Source organism: Herpailurus yagouaroundi, unplaced genomic scaffold (genome assembly GCF_014898765.1).
Source record: "Herpailurus yagouaroundi ecotype Mexico unplaced genomic scaffold, PumYag 198, whole genome shotgun sequence".
In the NCBI taxonomy this organism is placed as follows: Eukaryota; Metazoa; Chordata; class Mammalia; order Carnivora; family Felidae; genus Herpailurus; species Herpailurus yagouaroundi.
Genome location: NW_024412429.1, coordinates 7,811,171 through 7,824,932, shown reverse-complemented (window position 1 = coordinate 7,824,932; position 13,762 = coordinate 7,811,171). Strand labels below are relative to the sequence as shown.

At 41.3% G+C, this 13,762-nt stretch overlaps 1 protein-coding gene across 4 annotated transcripts in view; it reads left to right on the top strand.

Annotated features, from left to right (window-relative positions):
* MAP3K4 (mitogen-activated protein kinase kinase kinase 4) overlaps nucleotides 1-13,762 on the top strand; it is a 114,352-nt gene that overhangs the window by 35,446 nt on the left and 65,144 nt on the right. For all 4 annotated transcript variants that reach the window (XM_040448707.1, XM_040448705.1, XM_040448706.1 and 1 more), the window contains exon 2: nucleotides 3,259-3,449. In XM_040448707.1, coding sequence (XP_040304641.1) covers nucleotides 3,259-3,449 — 191 coding nt within the window. The remainder of the gene's footprint in view (nucleotides 1-3,258; nucleotides 3,450-13,762) is intronic.

Here is a 13,762-nt window from a genome sequence, read left to right as displayed (position 1 = left end):
AAAGCAGTGGACTTGTTTCCATCGTATGTAGATCAGACAAAGGTACTTCTTGAAAAATAAACGCTCCTCATCCCGAGATCATGATTCTGTCCTTAGCTCCGGGAGCTGGCCCTTGGAGACCTGGCTCACTGATGTTTGGACATTTTCAGTCCCTCTTCATAAAAACCTCCTCCTCCTATACTTTGCGTTTTAGTAATTTATTCATGCACACAGTGCTGCTGGATGCTACTAAAACAGGCCATTTTCTGTGCCTGTTTTATCCCGTAGTGTTTTCCACATAGCCATTTATTTCCAGTATTTTGATATCCTTGACTTTTTTGAAATATTTATAACTGAATTTCCTGAAGTATTTTAGAATGTTGGCTTTACAAATTATATATTAGTCTTTTTCCTAGTTGTAGAAAGATTAAGTCACGTATGCAGTCACCTGTCTAGTCAGGCTGGGACTTAGCCTTTGGTCTTCTGCTTCGTGAGTCCACGTCTCTCTTCACTGCAGAGGGATGTTTTGATTGTCTCGTTTGCTCCTTTATCTGACTCCATTTTTCTGTTTAGCCTGGCATTCGCTGCTATCTGGCCTTGATGTGTTTAACTGACTAAATGTCTGTGCTGTAGTTTTGTTGTGATTACCGTTCTGAAATATGAAATGTGTTTTTGTGGTAAAACATTGAATGCTTTTGAGTTCTATCCTAGAAACTTGGAGATACAAAAGTAATGAAATATGCTGCCCTTCCTTACCATTGACTTTATCTTAGTGGGGGAAAAAAAGTTATAGTATTGAATTTGAAACAATTTAGAAGGTGTTAAAAATGTTAAGATAGTTTCTGGGCCTGTACCATGCTGAACTCAAAGGCAGACTTCTCTTTCCTTTTTTATTTAAAAAAATATATTTTTTTAACGTCCATTTATTATTGAGAGACAGAGAAAGACAGAGCATGAGTGAGGGAGGGGCAGAGAGGGGGACACACAGAATCCGAAGCAGGCTCCAGGCTCCGAGCTGTCAGCACAGAGCCCGACGCGGGGCTCTCACTCACCTACTGCAAGATCATGCCCTGAACCAAAGGTGGACACTTTACCGACGGAGCCACCCAGGTGCCCCTCTCCTTTTTTATTTTTTTAAACATTTTTATTTTTAAATAATCTCTACACCCTCCGTGGGGCTGTAACTAACAACCATGAGGTCAGCAGTTGCCTGCTGTACCAACTGAGCCAGCCAGGTACCCCCTGTCTTAATGTTAAGCAGATGAGGAAGGAACTCAGGTTCCCTCATGATGGCCAATAGGCTTGGTGACTTCCACGGTTTATAATATGAGCAGTAGAAATCATTTAGTGAACCCTGCTCTATTATTACTCTTTTGTTAAGCATGCATTATTGGATTAAATCCTCATAGGTATGGATTCTAAGCATTATCTTTATTTGGTAAATGCGCAATGTGGAGATACTAAGTAATTTGGCGAAGGCCCACATGGCTACCAACTAGCACAGTCAGCCTTTGAACCAAAGTCCCTTGTGCCACAAAGCCTAGTGTTAATCATTCCAAGCTTATGCTAGTAACCACTACCACACGGGGAAATGAGATGAGTGACCTTGTCACTGATAGTCATATCTTCTGTTCAGCTGAATCAGCTATTTTGCAGTGAGTGTAGAAGAAATGGATGTAGGAAATTCCAAGTTCATCTGGAAGTTGTATTATTTATTGTATGACTGTGTGATACTTAAATTATAGATGTGGTTAGCCTGAGGGAACAGGAATACTTAAAACTTATTTCTGGGACACCTGGGGGCTCAGTTGTTTGAGTGTCCGACCTCGGCTCAGGTCATGATCCCATGGTTTGTGAGTTCGAGCCCCGTATCGGGCTTGCTGCTGTCAGGGCAGAGCCCGCTTTGGGTCTTCTGTACCCCTCCCCCCTCTCTCTACCCCTCCCCCACTGCATGCTTTCTCAAAAATAAACAAACGTTAAAAAAATAAAAAAAAAAACTCATTTCTAACTTTGCTTATGATTTAATTTGTTGTAGTCAGCTTTCGGGGTATTTCATTTGTATGTCTTAATGTATGCACATATGTGTGGGGCCATGTATATTCACAGTATCTAGAGTGGTCTTGTCTGGTTATGTCGGTTTTTGACCCATCTGAGGGATTCTGTATGGATTTCAGTGCTGTAAATTTATGTAATTCTGCAGCATTTTTATTTTTGAAAGTTTATTTTCTGATATTTTGTCGGTATAATTCAATAATGTATCCTATATCTTAGAGTGTTTTTTTTTTTCCATCTTGATTTTGTGATAGCTTTGATTTTATATTAGGATATGAATTGCCAGGAAGAAAACTGGTTCTGTCTTGGATATAGTGTGGAGTTATGTTTACAAATTTGAAGTGTATTTAATAAAGAATATTCAGAATGCGGTAGACTGTGGTATGTACTTGAAAGGAGCTTCATGATCGGTTCCTTCTAGTTTGCTGTTCTGGGATTGTATTTGTTTCTGTTTATACTAATAAGTTTTTTGTTGTTGTTGTTGGTTTTGCAAAAATAGAACTTTATCAAAATAGTGCTGTTTGAGAAGCTGGCTGGGGATAGAGAATTGGCCGGAAGCATTACCAGAGGACAAGTTAGTGAGGAGTGGCATTTTGAAGCTGAAGAGAAACGAATTCCTTTTTCTCCTTCCCCAGCGTCCTCCCCCACTGCTCACCCGAGCCCTGCCGGAGAACATAGGAACATTGACCTCTCGTCTGTTAGCGGTGCCCCCTGCTTTGCTGCCGGGGTCACCATAGAACGTTCCTGGGCTTTCTGTTCTGTGTGCCTCAGAGGAAGAGCAGCCCCGCGGTCCCGGGCAGGACGAGGCAAGTCCAGTCGCCCACCCGGCTTTCAGTGGCCAGCACACACGTACATACCTCGTTCTGTCTGATTGGTATCTTCCAGTCCTTTGCTCTCTTTTTACTCAATCTGCGAGCTTTTGGTTTTAAACGTCACGGACGTCAGAGTTCTCTAAGCAGAGAAACTGCGGGCCGTCCTGCTCGTGCGGTTCCCCTGCTGTTCGCCGTTCGCGGTCAGAGCAGAAGTCGCGGTCGTTACTCCACCGGGCGAAAGAGGAGTTCTCCTGTGAGTGCCACACGTACAAATAGAGAACGACGCCGGTGCCGAGGAGGAGACGTATCCGTAGCAAAGTTCTGCAAAGAGTTCTTAAATGAAATTGCAAGTAGTTTACATTTGAGTTCACTTACCGCGTCACTGAGTATTTTCTCTGCGTATCATGTTTCGTAGGCAAGAGCGCGCGTTAGGAGATTCTGGCTGCCAGAATTCTGAGTCTGATCCAGAGGACTTTTCAGATGAAACCAATACAGAGAACCTTGATGGCACCTCTCCCCCCAGCACCCCTCGGCAGATAAAACGCATGTCCACCAAGCACCAGAGGAATAACGTCGGGAGGCCTGCTGGCCGGTCTGGTTTGAAAGGTGAGTGCGCTACGTACGACATACACAGGCCTGACGCTTTCAGTACGTAATCGGTAGAACACATAACTATTGACCGATCCTTTCTATGAGAATGTTTTTCTTCTTATCTTAAATTTAATTTTGATGCCGATTTTAAATTTCACTTCTTAACTTTCGAATCATTACCACTAGCAGTATTGTTAACGAAGGAGAAAAGAATTCTCCAGAGCTAGAAAGGTTTGGCCGGAGTAATTGTTAAAGCCAGTGGTGGAAGAAGTCGAGTTGTGTACTCCTTCAGGATGGTACTCATGGATGAGATAGTTGGCCTTTCATTAAAAAAAACAACAACACATTTTTTAAAAACGTGTATTTATTTTTGAGAGACAGAGTGTGAATGGGGGAGGGGCAGAGAGAGAGACAGAGACAGAGACAGAGACAGAATCGGAAACAGGCTCCAGACTGTAGGTGTCAGCGCAGAGCCCGATGCGGGGCTCGAACCCGCGAACTGTGAGATCATGACCTGAGCTGAAGTCGGACGCTCACCGAGCCACCCAGGCCTTTTTCATTCTTGGAATCTCTAGCTTTTGTCTTCTAGACTTGATGTGTGGGTAGTTTGGGAGAGGCAGAGCCAGGCTTCTCTAAGCAGCTCATGACGTGTGCTCTCTGTTGGTGACCGTGACATGGCCCTAAGTGTGCATGTGTGGCCCTCTTTCTTGCCAGGCACAGTGCCGAGATGGTACCCTACACCTCATCACCACAGACAGTTCTCCTTTTCTCTTTGTTTAGAATCTCAGAGCCAGATAATGTTCTGTTCCTAGAAGCTGGGAGTGTTTTCTGTTTTCATTTCTTCACTTCCTCCAGCATGTCACAGCTGTTCTTTTCTGAGGGAGATAAATCATGCCGACCTGCTACCTCCTTGTTCCCTGCTTTCTGGCTTAGATCCTCCGGTCACTGAAGCCTTATGGCTTTAGCATTTCTCTATTAATTTCAGCAAACCACTTGTCCTAAAATTGATCTCCTAGCTTTTTGGAAGTTGATCATCAGTTGCTGCACGAGGTAGAGATTTCATTCTTGATCTTATCTGAGAAATTTCCCCTATCACATGTTCTCCCTTTTTGACATCAAGCTCCTGCCCATTTCTGCATTTCTTTGGTCCGTGTTCTTCCTTTTTCTTTGGCCAGGTTCCCCTTCCTACAGATTTCTTTCACACATTGACCTCTCAGGCTGTAAGTTGGCAAATTCACTCTGTATTCCTGTCGTAGCCCTTCCTCAAGAAAGAAGGAGGGGGAGAGAAATGGATTTTGTTTATTTGCTTGAGTGAAATATTACCCAGGAAAGAATTTCTAAGCAGTAAGTAGTCTTTCTTTTCCATAGGGAAGGTGATTTTTTATTTTCTCTTAAGATTTTTTTTTTTTTTTTGATTTTTAAGTCATCTCTACGCCCAATGTGGGGCTCAAACTTACAACCCTGAGACCAGGAGTCATGTGCTCTAGTGACTGAGCCAGAAAAGGCACCCCGTTTCTTTTACTTTCTTTTAAAACTTTATTTGCACCAGGATGTTAACTTGTGACCTGCACTTACAACCCCCTTTGGAAACTAATAGATTTTATTGCAATTTATTATCTCTAAAATCAACCCTTATTCATTTCCTTCAGGACGTCAATAGAAGCTCCTTATCTAAAATAGGTGTCAGTGAAGTAGCATCTCCTGAATCAATATTAGCACATATTTGCTTCGAGCTGGGAAAACTGAGAAGGTGCCTGCAGCACATCTGCCTTTTCTTCACTTGTTGGTCCATATACTGTTTTATTTTTATTTATTTCCATTATTTATTTATTTAAACAATTTGTTAACATTGTTTATTTTTGAGAGGGAGGGAGGGAGGGGGAGAGAGAGAGAGAGAGAGAGAGAGAGAGAGAGAGAATGAATGAGAATGAGAATGGGAGAGGGACAGAGAGAGAGGGAGACACGGAACCTGAAGCAGGCTCCAGGCTCTCAGCTGTCAGCACAGAGCCCAACGTGGGGCTTGAACCCACGAACGTGAGATCATGACCTGAGCCGAAGTTGGAAGCTTAACTGATTGAGCCACCCAGGCGCCCCTGGTTTTTCTTTATTTTTTAAGTTTATTTGTTTATTTTGAGAGACAGAGAGAGAGAGAGAGAGAGAGCAGGGGAGGGACAGAGAGAGAGAGAGAGAATCCTAAACAGGCTCTGCATTGTCACCTCAGAGCCCAGTGTGAGGCTCAAACTGCGAAATCATGACCTGAGCCGAAATCAAGAGTTGGATGCTTAAGCAGCTGAGTCCCCCAGGCACCCTGGTCCATACCATTTTAGAATAGGAGTTGAAGGCATAATTCTCACGTTTTGTAGATTGAGAAACTGAGGCCTGGATTTTCAAAGCAACCTCAAGGCTAGAAAACTTGAGATAGTGACAGGAGTATTTTTAGAAATAGTTCTCCTGGTACTTGGTTTAGAGTTTTTTCTAGTACAAGCAGCAGATGTTAAGCTTACCTGAATGCCGTACTTGAGTTAACTATCTTTCACTAATCAGAAAAATAGTCACTAAATATTTGCTGAATGGCTACTGTCCTTCTGGGGTATGTGGGAGGTAGAAGATGGAAGGTTGCCTCCTTTCCTCCTCAATTTCTTTCAGTTGTTTATTCCATAAAATTACAGAATTTTAGATCTGGAAGGGGTCTTAGGACTGCTTACTCCAATTCTTGCCATTTTTCAGGTAAAGAAGTAAATGGCCATACGTCTTTATTTTATGTGTGTATGCTTGTTTATTTATTTTGATAGAGTTTGTTATATTATTTTGATAGGTAGGGGAGAGAGAGGGAGAGAGAGAGAATCCTGGGCAGGCTCCACATCGTCAGCACAGAGCCTGATGCGGGGTCTGAACTTACGAACCTTCCGTGAGATCGTGATCTGAGCTGAAATCAAGAGCCGGACGCTTAACCCACTGAGCTGCTCAGGTGCCCCACTATGTGTCTTTTGGCTTGTACCTATCCAGTGGCACCTACGAGACCAAAATCCTTAATAACTTAATCTTGTCTCTTATGTAAAAGATGACATGTTTATTGTAGGAAATTTCGAAAATACAAACAAAAAGAAATAAAAATACCTATAAACCCAATACATAGAAATGATAGCTTGTACTATCTTTGGTGAGAGCCCCGACTTGCATGGGAAGCACGCAGGTAAACGGTCAGTGCGGTCTTGGGGGCGGAGGTGGGACAGAGGCTGGTGAGGAGAGACTGCCTCCCACCCCCCCAGGAGGGGCTGGGAAGGCCCCTGGGGCTTCAGGGCTTCTGGAACAAGTGACATTTGTGCTATGACCTGAAGGCTGAGTCAGGGAGACCAATATTTCAAAGGAGTGTGTGATTCATGATAATATCTTGGTCCCTCAGTACTTTCAAGAGCTTTTAGAATTAATTGGCTTGGTCAGCTTTTATTTTAAAAGCTTTCCAAGGAAATGTGAACTGGTGCATTCGTTCTTTCTCACTGCCACAAGCAAAGTCGCTCCGAATCAGACTCTTCACTTTAGAACTACAGTCCCAAGTTGGACTCATCTTTTTAATAAATGTCACCAATAGTATTTGCATGTTTCAGGTTATCTATTGCTGTGTAACAAACCACTCCAAAACTTAGTGGCGTGAAAGAACAGCCGTTTTATTGTGCTCATGATTCTGCGGGCCACATGTCCGGGCAGGTCACAGCTTGTCTCAAACCCATCATGTCTGGAGCTTTAGCTGAAATGGCTCAGTTGGCTGGAGATGTGGTCATGGTCTGGATAGGGCCCTCAGAGTGGGCTTTCGGTTCCTCTCCACAGGGTGTCGCTGGGTCTCTGTGGTCCCCAATGGCTCCTTTACTCACGAGTCTGGCACCTGGGCTGAGAGCTGGCTGGCCTTGTTTTGTTCCTACATAACCTTCCACATGGCATATCCTGGGCTTCTTCACAGCATACTGGTCCCGGGTAATGGGAATTCTTATGTGAGCTAGCTTCCCCCAGAGCAAGTGTCATGAGAGGTCGAGGTGAAAGTTGTAAGGGTTCATAACTTAGGAAGTCACATGACACCACTTTTGCTGAATTCTTTGGCGACACATGGCCGCCAGAATTCGTTGTGGGGTGGGGGGTGGGGGGTGGGGGGACCACAGGGCATTTCACCAGCAGGAGGTGGGTTGCTAGCTGTAAGAGACTAGCTCCTACCTGCATTGGATATAAAGCTTTGGAGCATTTGTGTCTGGGCAGCCTTACTGTCTTTATGCTTCCAGCCTCTCTCCCTTGTGAATGCAGACAACGTCATAAGCATTCCTGAAGGAATATAACCACATGAAAAGGTAACTGAGGGCATTATATTGAAAGGAGGTAAGAGTAACTATTAACGTTTATTTTCTTTTAGCAATGGTAACCATTGTCATGAACTGATTATATGGATATGATTCTTCAAATATTTTTATTATTATAGGCTCAGGGTAACTGCTACTAATCCATAGTAGTAACTATTATAGATTTTTTTTTTTTTATAATTGGAAATTCAGTCCCAGGCCCCTTTCTAACTAGCCCGCTATAAATTGAGAGTTCCCATGAGACCCTCTTCAGGTCCATAATTTCCTAGAACTCACAGGAACTCAGGAATACACTTTACTTACTTTATGGTATAAAGGACTCAGGAACAGCCAAATGGAAGAGATGTGTAGGGCAGGGTGTCGGGTTCCCATGAAACTTCCGGGTCCTCCCAGGTGTTAGTTAGCCTCCCACCACCTCCATGTGTTCACCAACCCGGGGCTCATCACATTTCCCGTTTGAGAGTCTTTGTAGCTCTTAATCTCCAGGCTGCCCTCTCTAACCCCTTTCTGGGAGGTTAGGAAGGTGGGTAGGGGGGCTGCTAATTACTTGCTCCCTCTGTGACCAGCCCCATCTGGAGGCTTTCTAGGAGCACCCCCTAAGTCACCTCTTTAGCACAAATTTATTAGATGTGATTGAAAGGGGCTCCTTATGAATAATAAAAGATAACCCCTATCACTTAGGAAATTCCGAGGGTTTTTTAGCAGCTCTGTGCCAGGAACCTGGACAAAAACCAAATATATTTCTTACAGTTACCTCAGTGAGTAACTGCTAGCAAAGTTATGAGGAGATGGCAGCTTTCATGCAGGCTAACGGGAGTATAAATGGTCTCAATCCTTGTGGGACAGTAGTTTGTTAATACGGTCAAGTTGTGGTCGGTTATGTCCTTGACCCGGCAAATCCACACACTGGGAGTAGACTTTAGAGAAGTCCCTGCAAATGCACATAGTAAATGCTGCCCAGAGATTCATGTGTCATTCATCGTTTGTGATTTCCAGCTGTAGTATGCGAGTGTGCAACCACCAGACAGGACAGTTCAAAACAGTGTCTGTCACAGAGGTTGTCTGAGACTGAGATGGGAGAGGACTGAAGACGGGGGTGGGACGTGAGGGCAAAGGCGAGGTCACCGTTGTTGTGGTGTTTTATTTCTTGCTTTGTATTGATGGACTTTTAAATGGTTGCCAGTTTAGAAGTGTGCAGAACTATATTTTATCCGTTTTTTGCGGTTAAAGACATTTTTGTTGTCAGAATATTAACTTCTATTTTTAGAAGCTGTGACAAATATGATAGCCACGTTATGATAGCTCGGGAAGAACGGTCAGTTCCTATTACCTTAAAAGAAGTCAGCTATGTGACATCCTGACTGATGGAACCTGCCAGCTAAGCTCTTGACTTAGCTCACTGACCAGGCTGGGTTTCATACTTCCCTGAGTAACAGGATCTAATTGTGGTATTATTTAAATTATACTTTTGGATAATGGTAAATAACTGCCCAATCACAGCAATTAAGATTTTAATAAGTTTTGGACAATAATTAGTCATATGTAACTGTTCTTCTTAAGATGGGTTTAAGGAAGAGATAGTCAAACTATCGCATCCGTAAAGTTTTGTTCTTTTAACGTAGTTAAAAGCTAGTTCATTTAATAGCTTAAATAGGTTAAATAAGAATGAAAACACTCAAGCCAAAAAGTCCTTTCCAGGGTGAATCTGCCTCGTAATCAACACCAGCCCCACTTTTACAGCAGTATTACGCTATACCGCAATTGCCAAATTATAGAGATAGAACAAATATCTCAAGACATTTAATCAGAATTGGTACCTATGTGTGCGTGTATATATACATATATATCATAAACAAACATCATAATTTCCCTATCATAAACAATATCTCAAGGTATGTGTATGTATGTGTGTGTGTAAAAGTGTTTTTTGCTAAAAGTAGGATTAGCACTTAAAAATTTTTTTAAAATTTTTTATTTTAGAGAGAGTGTGAGCGGGGGAGGGGGGAGAGAGAGAGAGAGAGAGACAGAAAATCTCAAGCAGGCTCCATGTTTAGCGCAAAACCCGATGTGGGGCTCGATTCCCACGGCCCTGAGATCATGATCTGAGCCGAAATCAAGATTTGGACACTTAACCAACTGAGCCACGCAGGTGCCTCGGCAACTTTTTTTTTGAGAGACTATAATACTGCCATAAAATTGAACTGATAAAAGTCAAATTCAGTCTATAGAGTTGACCCTTGAACAATGCAGGGGAGGTGTTAGGGGGCCAACCCTGTGCACAAAAGTTGGTGTATAACTTTTGAGTCCCCAACAACTTAACCTCATAGCCTACTGTTGACTGGAATCAACTCACGTGTATTTATGTATGTATTATGTACTATATTCTCGCAGTGCAGTAAGCTAGAGGAAAAAAATTAAGAAAACTTAAGGGAATTTACAGTATTTATCAAAAATTTACAGTATTTATCAAAAAAAATCTGTGTATAAGTGGACCTGCACAGTTCAAACCCTTCTTGTTTAGGGGGTCTGCTGTGTAGTCAGTCACACGATTGTTCATTGTTAACTAGAGTGGATTTAAAAATCTGCATTTCAGCTCTTTAGTCTAAACTCAGCCTGATAGTCAAAGTTGTAATTTATATTTCCAGGCTGCCCTTATACAGACTCACTGTTCAGCCAAGTTCTCTTCTTTTCTTCCTTTTTTTCATGATCTTCTCTGGCTTCAAAGATGCTCTTGACTTTCTTAATACCCTTGTTTGAGCTCCTTCCATTCTTTAAGGCCCCAGTCAAGCATGTGGTCTTACTTCAAGCCTTTATGGATCACCTGTTATAATCTGTTGTTTACGACCCTCAGTGTCTAACCTTTCGTTGGACGGTTAGTGCTGGTCCGTGAGCACCTGTGACAGGTGTAACGGTGGAGTGATGGCATGAACATTGGTCAGGATCCCCGTCCTGACATTTCCTGTCTGTCTCTGTGTTCCATGGTGGTCTTCCTCACAGTGTTGTTGTGAAGATGACGACAGTCTCTGTACAGCTTCTACCTTGAAAGGGAGGGGATTGAAGAAAGCAGTGTTTCCCTCCGATGTGTGCTGCCGTTCTAGCCAGGTTGAATCAGAGACACTGGGGGTGGGCCTAGGAATCTGCATTTTAGCAAGAATCCAAGTGATTCTTAGTGTTGACTGAAATTTTAGAACCTCGAATTCCATCTCTGAGCCCCTGCAGATTGCTGACATTGTGTGATCATCCAGGACGTTACTGCTCTAATGATCGTCTCCCACTTAAAGGCAAGGGGCAGCCATCTGTTTACGCTTACTCATCCGAGAGCTTGAGGAAGGCCATTGCTTTGCATTTGGACAGTGCACAGATGGGAGAGCCTAAGTATTACAGGGACTTGATAAAAAATACATTTTCTATATATTCTAATGAGCCAGTTCTAGATATGGATGGTGGGAGAATTCGGTTGAATGTCTCATTTCTGTTTAAACAAGCGAACCATATTGCTTGTCATTGGTTGCTTTTGGTTTCATTATAATTTTTTTTTCTTTTCCTTTCATATTCTTCTCATTAGGCAGGAATTATTGGTGATTGGCCAAAGGAAAAAGTAACTATCCGGAAGATCACTTTAACTGCACTGACCAAATCACACCATTTAATTTATAGCCACTCAGGAGATTAGATGTTCCATTAGTCTTACTTAAGTTGTTATGAACTAGTTTTGTAATACTATAATTAGAATTTTTTCATGTAATACATTCTGTATACTTTTGATTTATTCTCCTTTTCAGAAACTATTTGTATTTGACTTTTTATTAATTGCAAAGGGATTTAGTATTAACAGAAAACTAGATAAAGAAAGAAACTTGTCTATTATCAATGGGCTTTTAAGTTATTATTAAAAGTTTTATACTCATGTCAGATTGGGTAAAGACAAAATATTAAATGCTTGGGAACATGAACTGTATCTAAACTTGCATAGTTTCTTCCCCCCCCCCCCTTCCTCCACTCCTCCCCACTCAACACCTAGTATTTCTACATCTCCCTTAACTGATGGGTCCCTTATGGTTTCATAGAGGCCTACCGGGTCACTGATTGCTAGGAAATAGGCTTGTGTTTCCTCTGCCCGTCACAAATACATTATTCTAAAAGTATAGCTACCGATAAAGTAGATTGATTTTTTTTTTTTCCCATAGTAGTTAAAGGCTATTTTAAGTTTAAATTAATCATTTTCAAATTAAGATGTATCAGGGGCGCCTGGGTGACTCAGTTCGTTGTGTCCGACTTCGGCTCAGGTCACGATGTTGTGGTTCGTGGGTTCGAGCCCCACATCAGGCTCTGTGCTGACAGCTCAGGGCCTGGAGCCTGCTTTGGATTCTGTATCTCTCTCCCTCTTTCTCTCTCTCTCTCTCTCTCTCTCTCCTTCTCTTTCTCTCTTTCTCTCTCTTTCTACCTCTCCCCTGCTCATGCTGTGTCTCTGTCTCTCAAAAATAAGTAAATGGTAAAAAAAACTTTAAATTAAGATGTATCAGTTTCCATTTGTGTATTTATTTTCAAAATCAACTTGGTTTTTTGTTTTCAAAAACAAACAAAAAAAAGCTTTTCTGTTCCATCTCGTGCCTTTCCCAATTTGCTTTTCTTTATACACATTGTAGATCCAAATAATAAGCCATTGCTTTATGTAAACACAAAATTTAAAAAAAAATTGTGTAATAAACCATTTTGTATGCTGTGAGGTAAGCTTAACAAGGTTTCTATATAATCTACAAAAATTAGCTTTTTATGCTACTAAAATTTGATTCTTTTATACAGAAACATGGGATTGTGCCATTTATTGGTCTTAAGTCCTCTTAATTATTGAAATAAAGATCAAGGCTGAGAAGTTTTACCTCTTAATATGTTCATGCTATGAAGATTAGCTTCCTAGAAAACACAGCATAGATTTGCACATAATGTTTATAGTCCAGTCTTCTGGAGTTAGGAAAAACCATTCCAGCCGCTCTCAGTTAACCCTTTGTTTTCCTTAGGATCTTTAAATCATGGATTAGAAGAACATTTATGAGTTCTATAAGCCAAGTAATACTTTTTCACTCTTCACTATTACTTTCAAATGATAAACTATATGCAAACATTTTCTGGCCATTATCAGCTACATTACTCTGCATCATTTTATGAAGTCTTGTTAGGATCCTAAACCCTAAGCTAACAAAATTGGTTTTTGTTACTTAAGTATTCGATGTCTTTGACTCAAAACCATTTATTTGGATGCACGTACCAAAAAAACATTCTCTTCTAGACCTGCATTGCCTCTCTTCTGTACACGTTTCTTGGATGTTCTTATGTACTCTCCTAGTAGTAAATGACGTCTGTATATACTGATGACTTCCAAATCGGTATCTTTGGATTTCTTTCCTGAACTCAAGACCCGTATTACTCGCCTACAGATATCTCCAACCAACATGGCTATCCAGTAGGCACCTCCAACTTAGTGTAGTAAAAAATTACTCAGTATCTTTTTCTCTAGTCTTAAACAGTGTGCTATGATGTTCATAGGAACATAGTATAAATTCATATCTTGAAAAATACAAGTAGTGGAGTTAAATTTGGAAGCACTTGTTAGCTTTGCTTTCAAGTAACCATTGTTCTCCCGAGTAGAGATGGATGTATGCGTGTGCTATGTCGGTAAAGACATGGAAAACACAGTTAAAACACCACAGAGGAGAGAAAGCCCTGGACTGGGCAAATTTTTTATGAATGAGCATTGATAGGCCTTTGTAGCTAGAAACAAAATTATGAAGAAGTTTCTTCAATGGACTGCATAACAAGTTTTAAGACATTTAGAAGTAAAGTAGATTAAAACCAGAGTTAAAAGTTATATCGCTTAAAAAATAGTAGTAATTTAAAAAATAATAGTTTTTATATTAAAATATAGCAAAAATCCATATAGACAGATAAAATCTTTTTTGGTGGACCATAAAGGAAATTAAATATAAT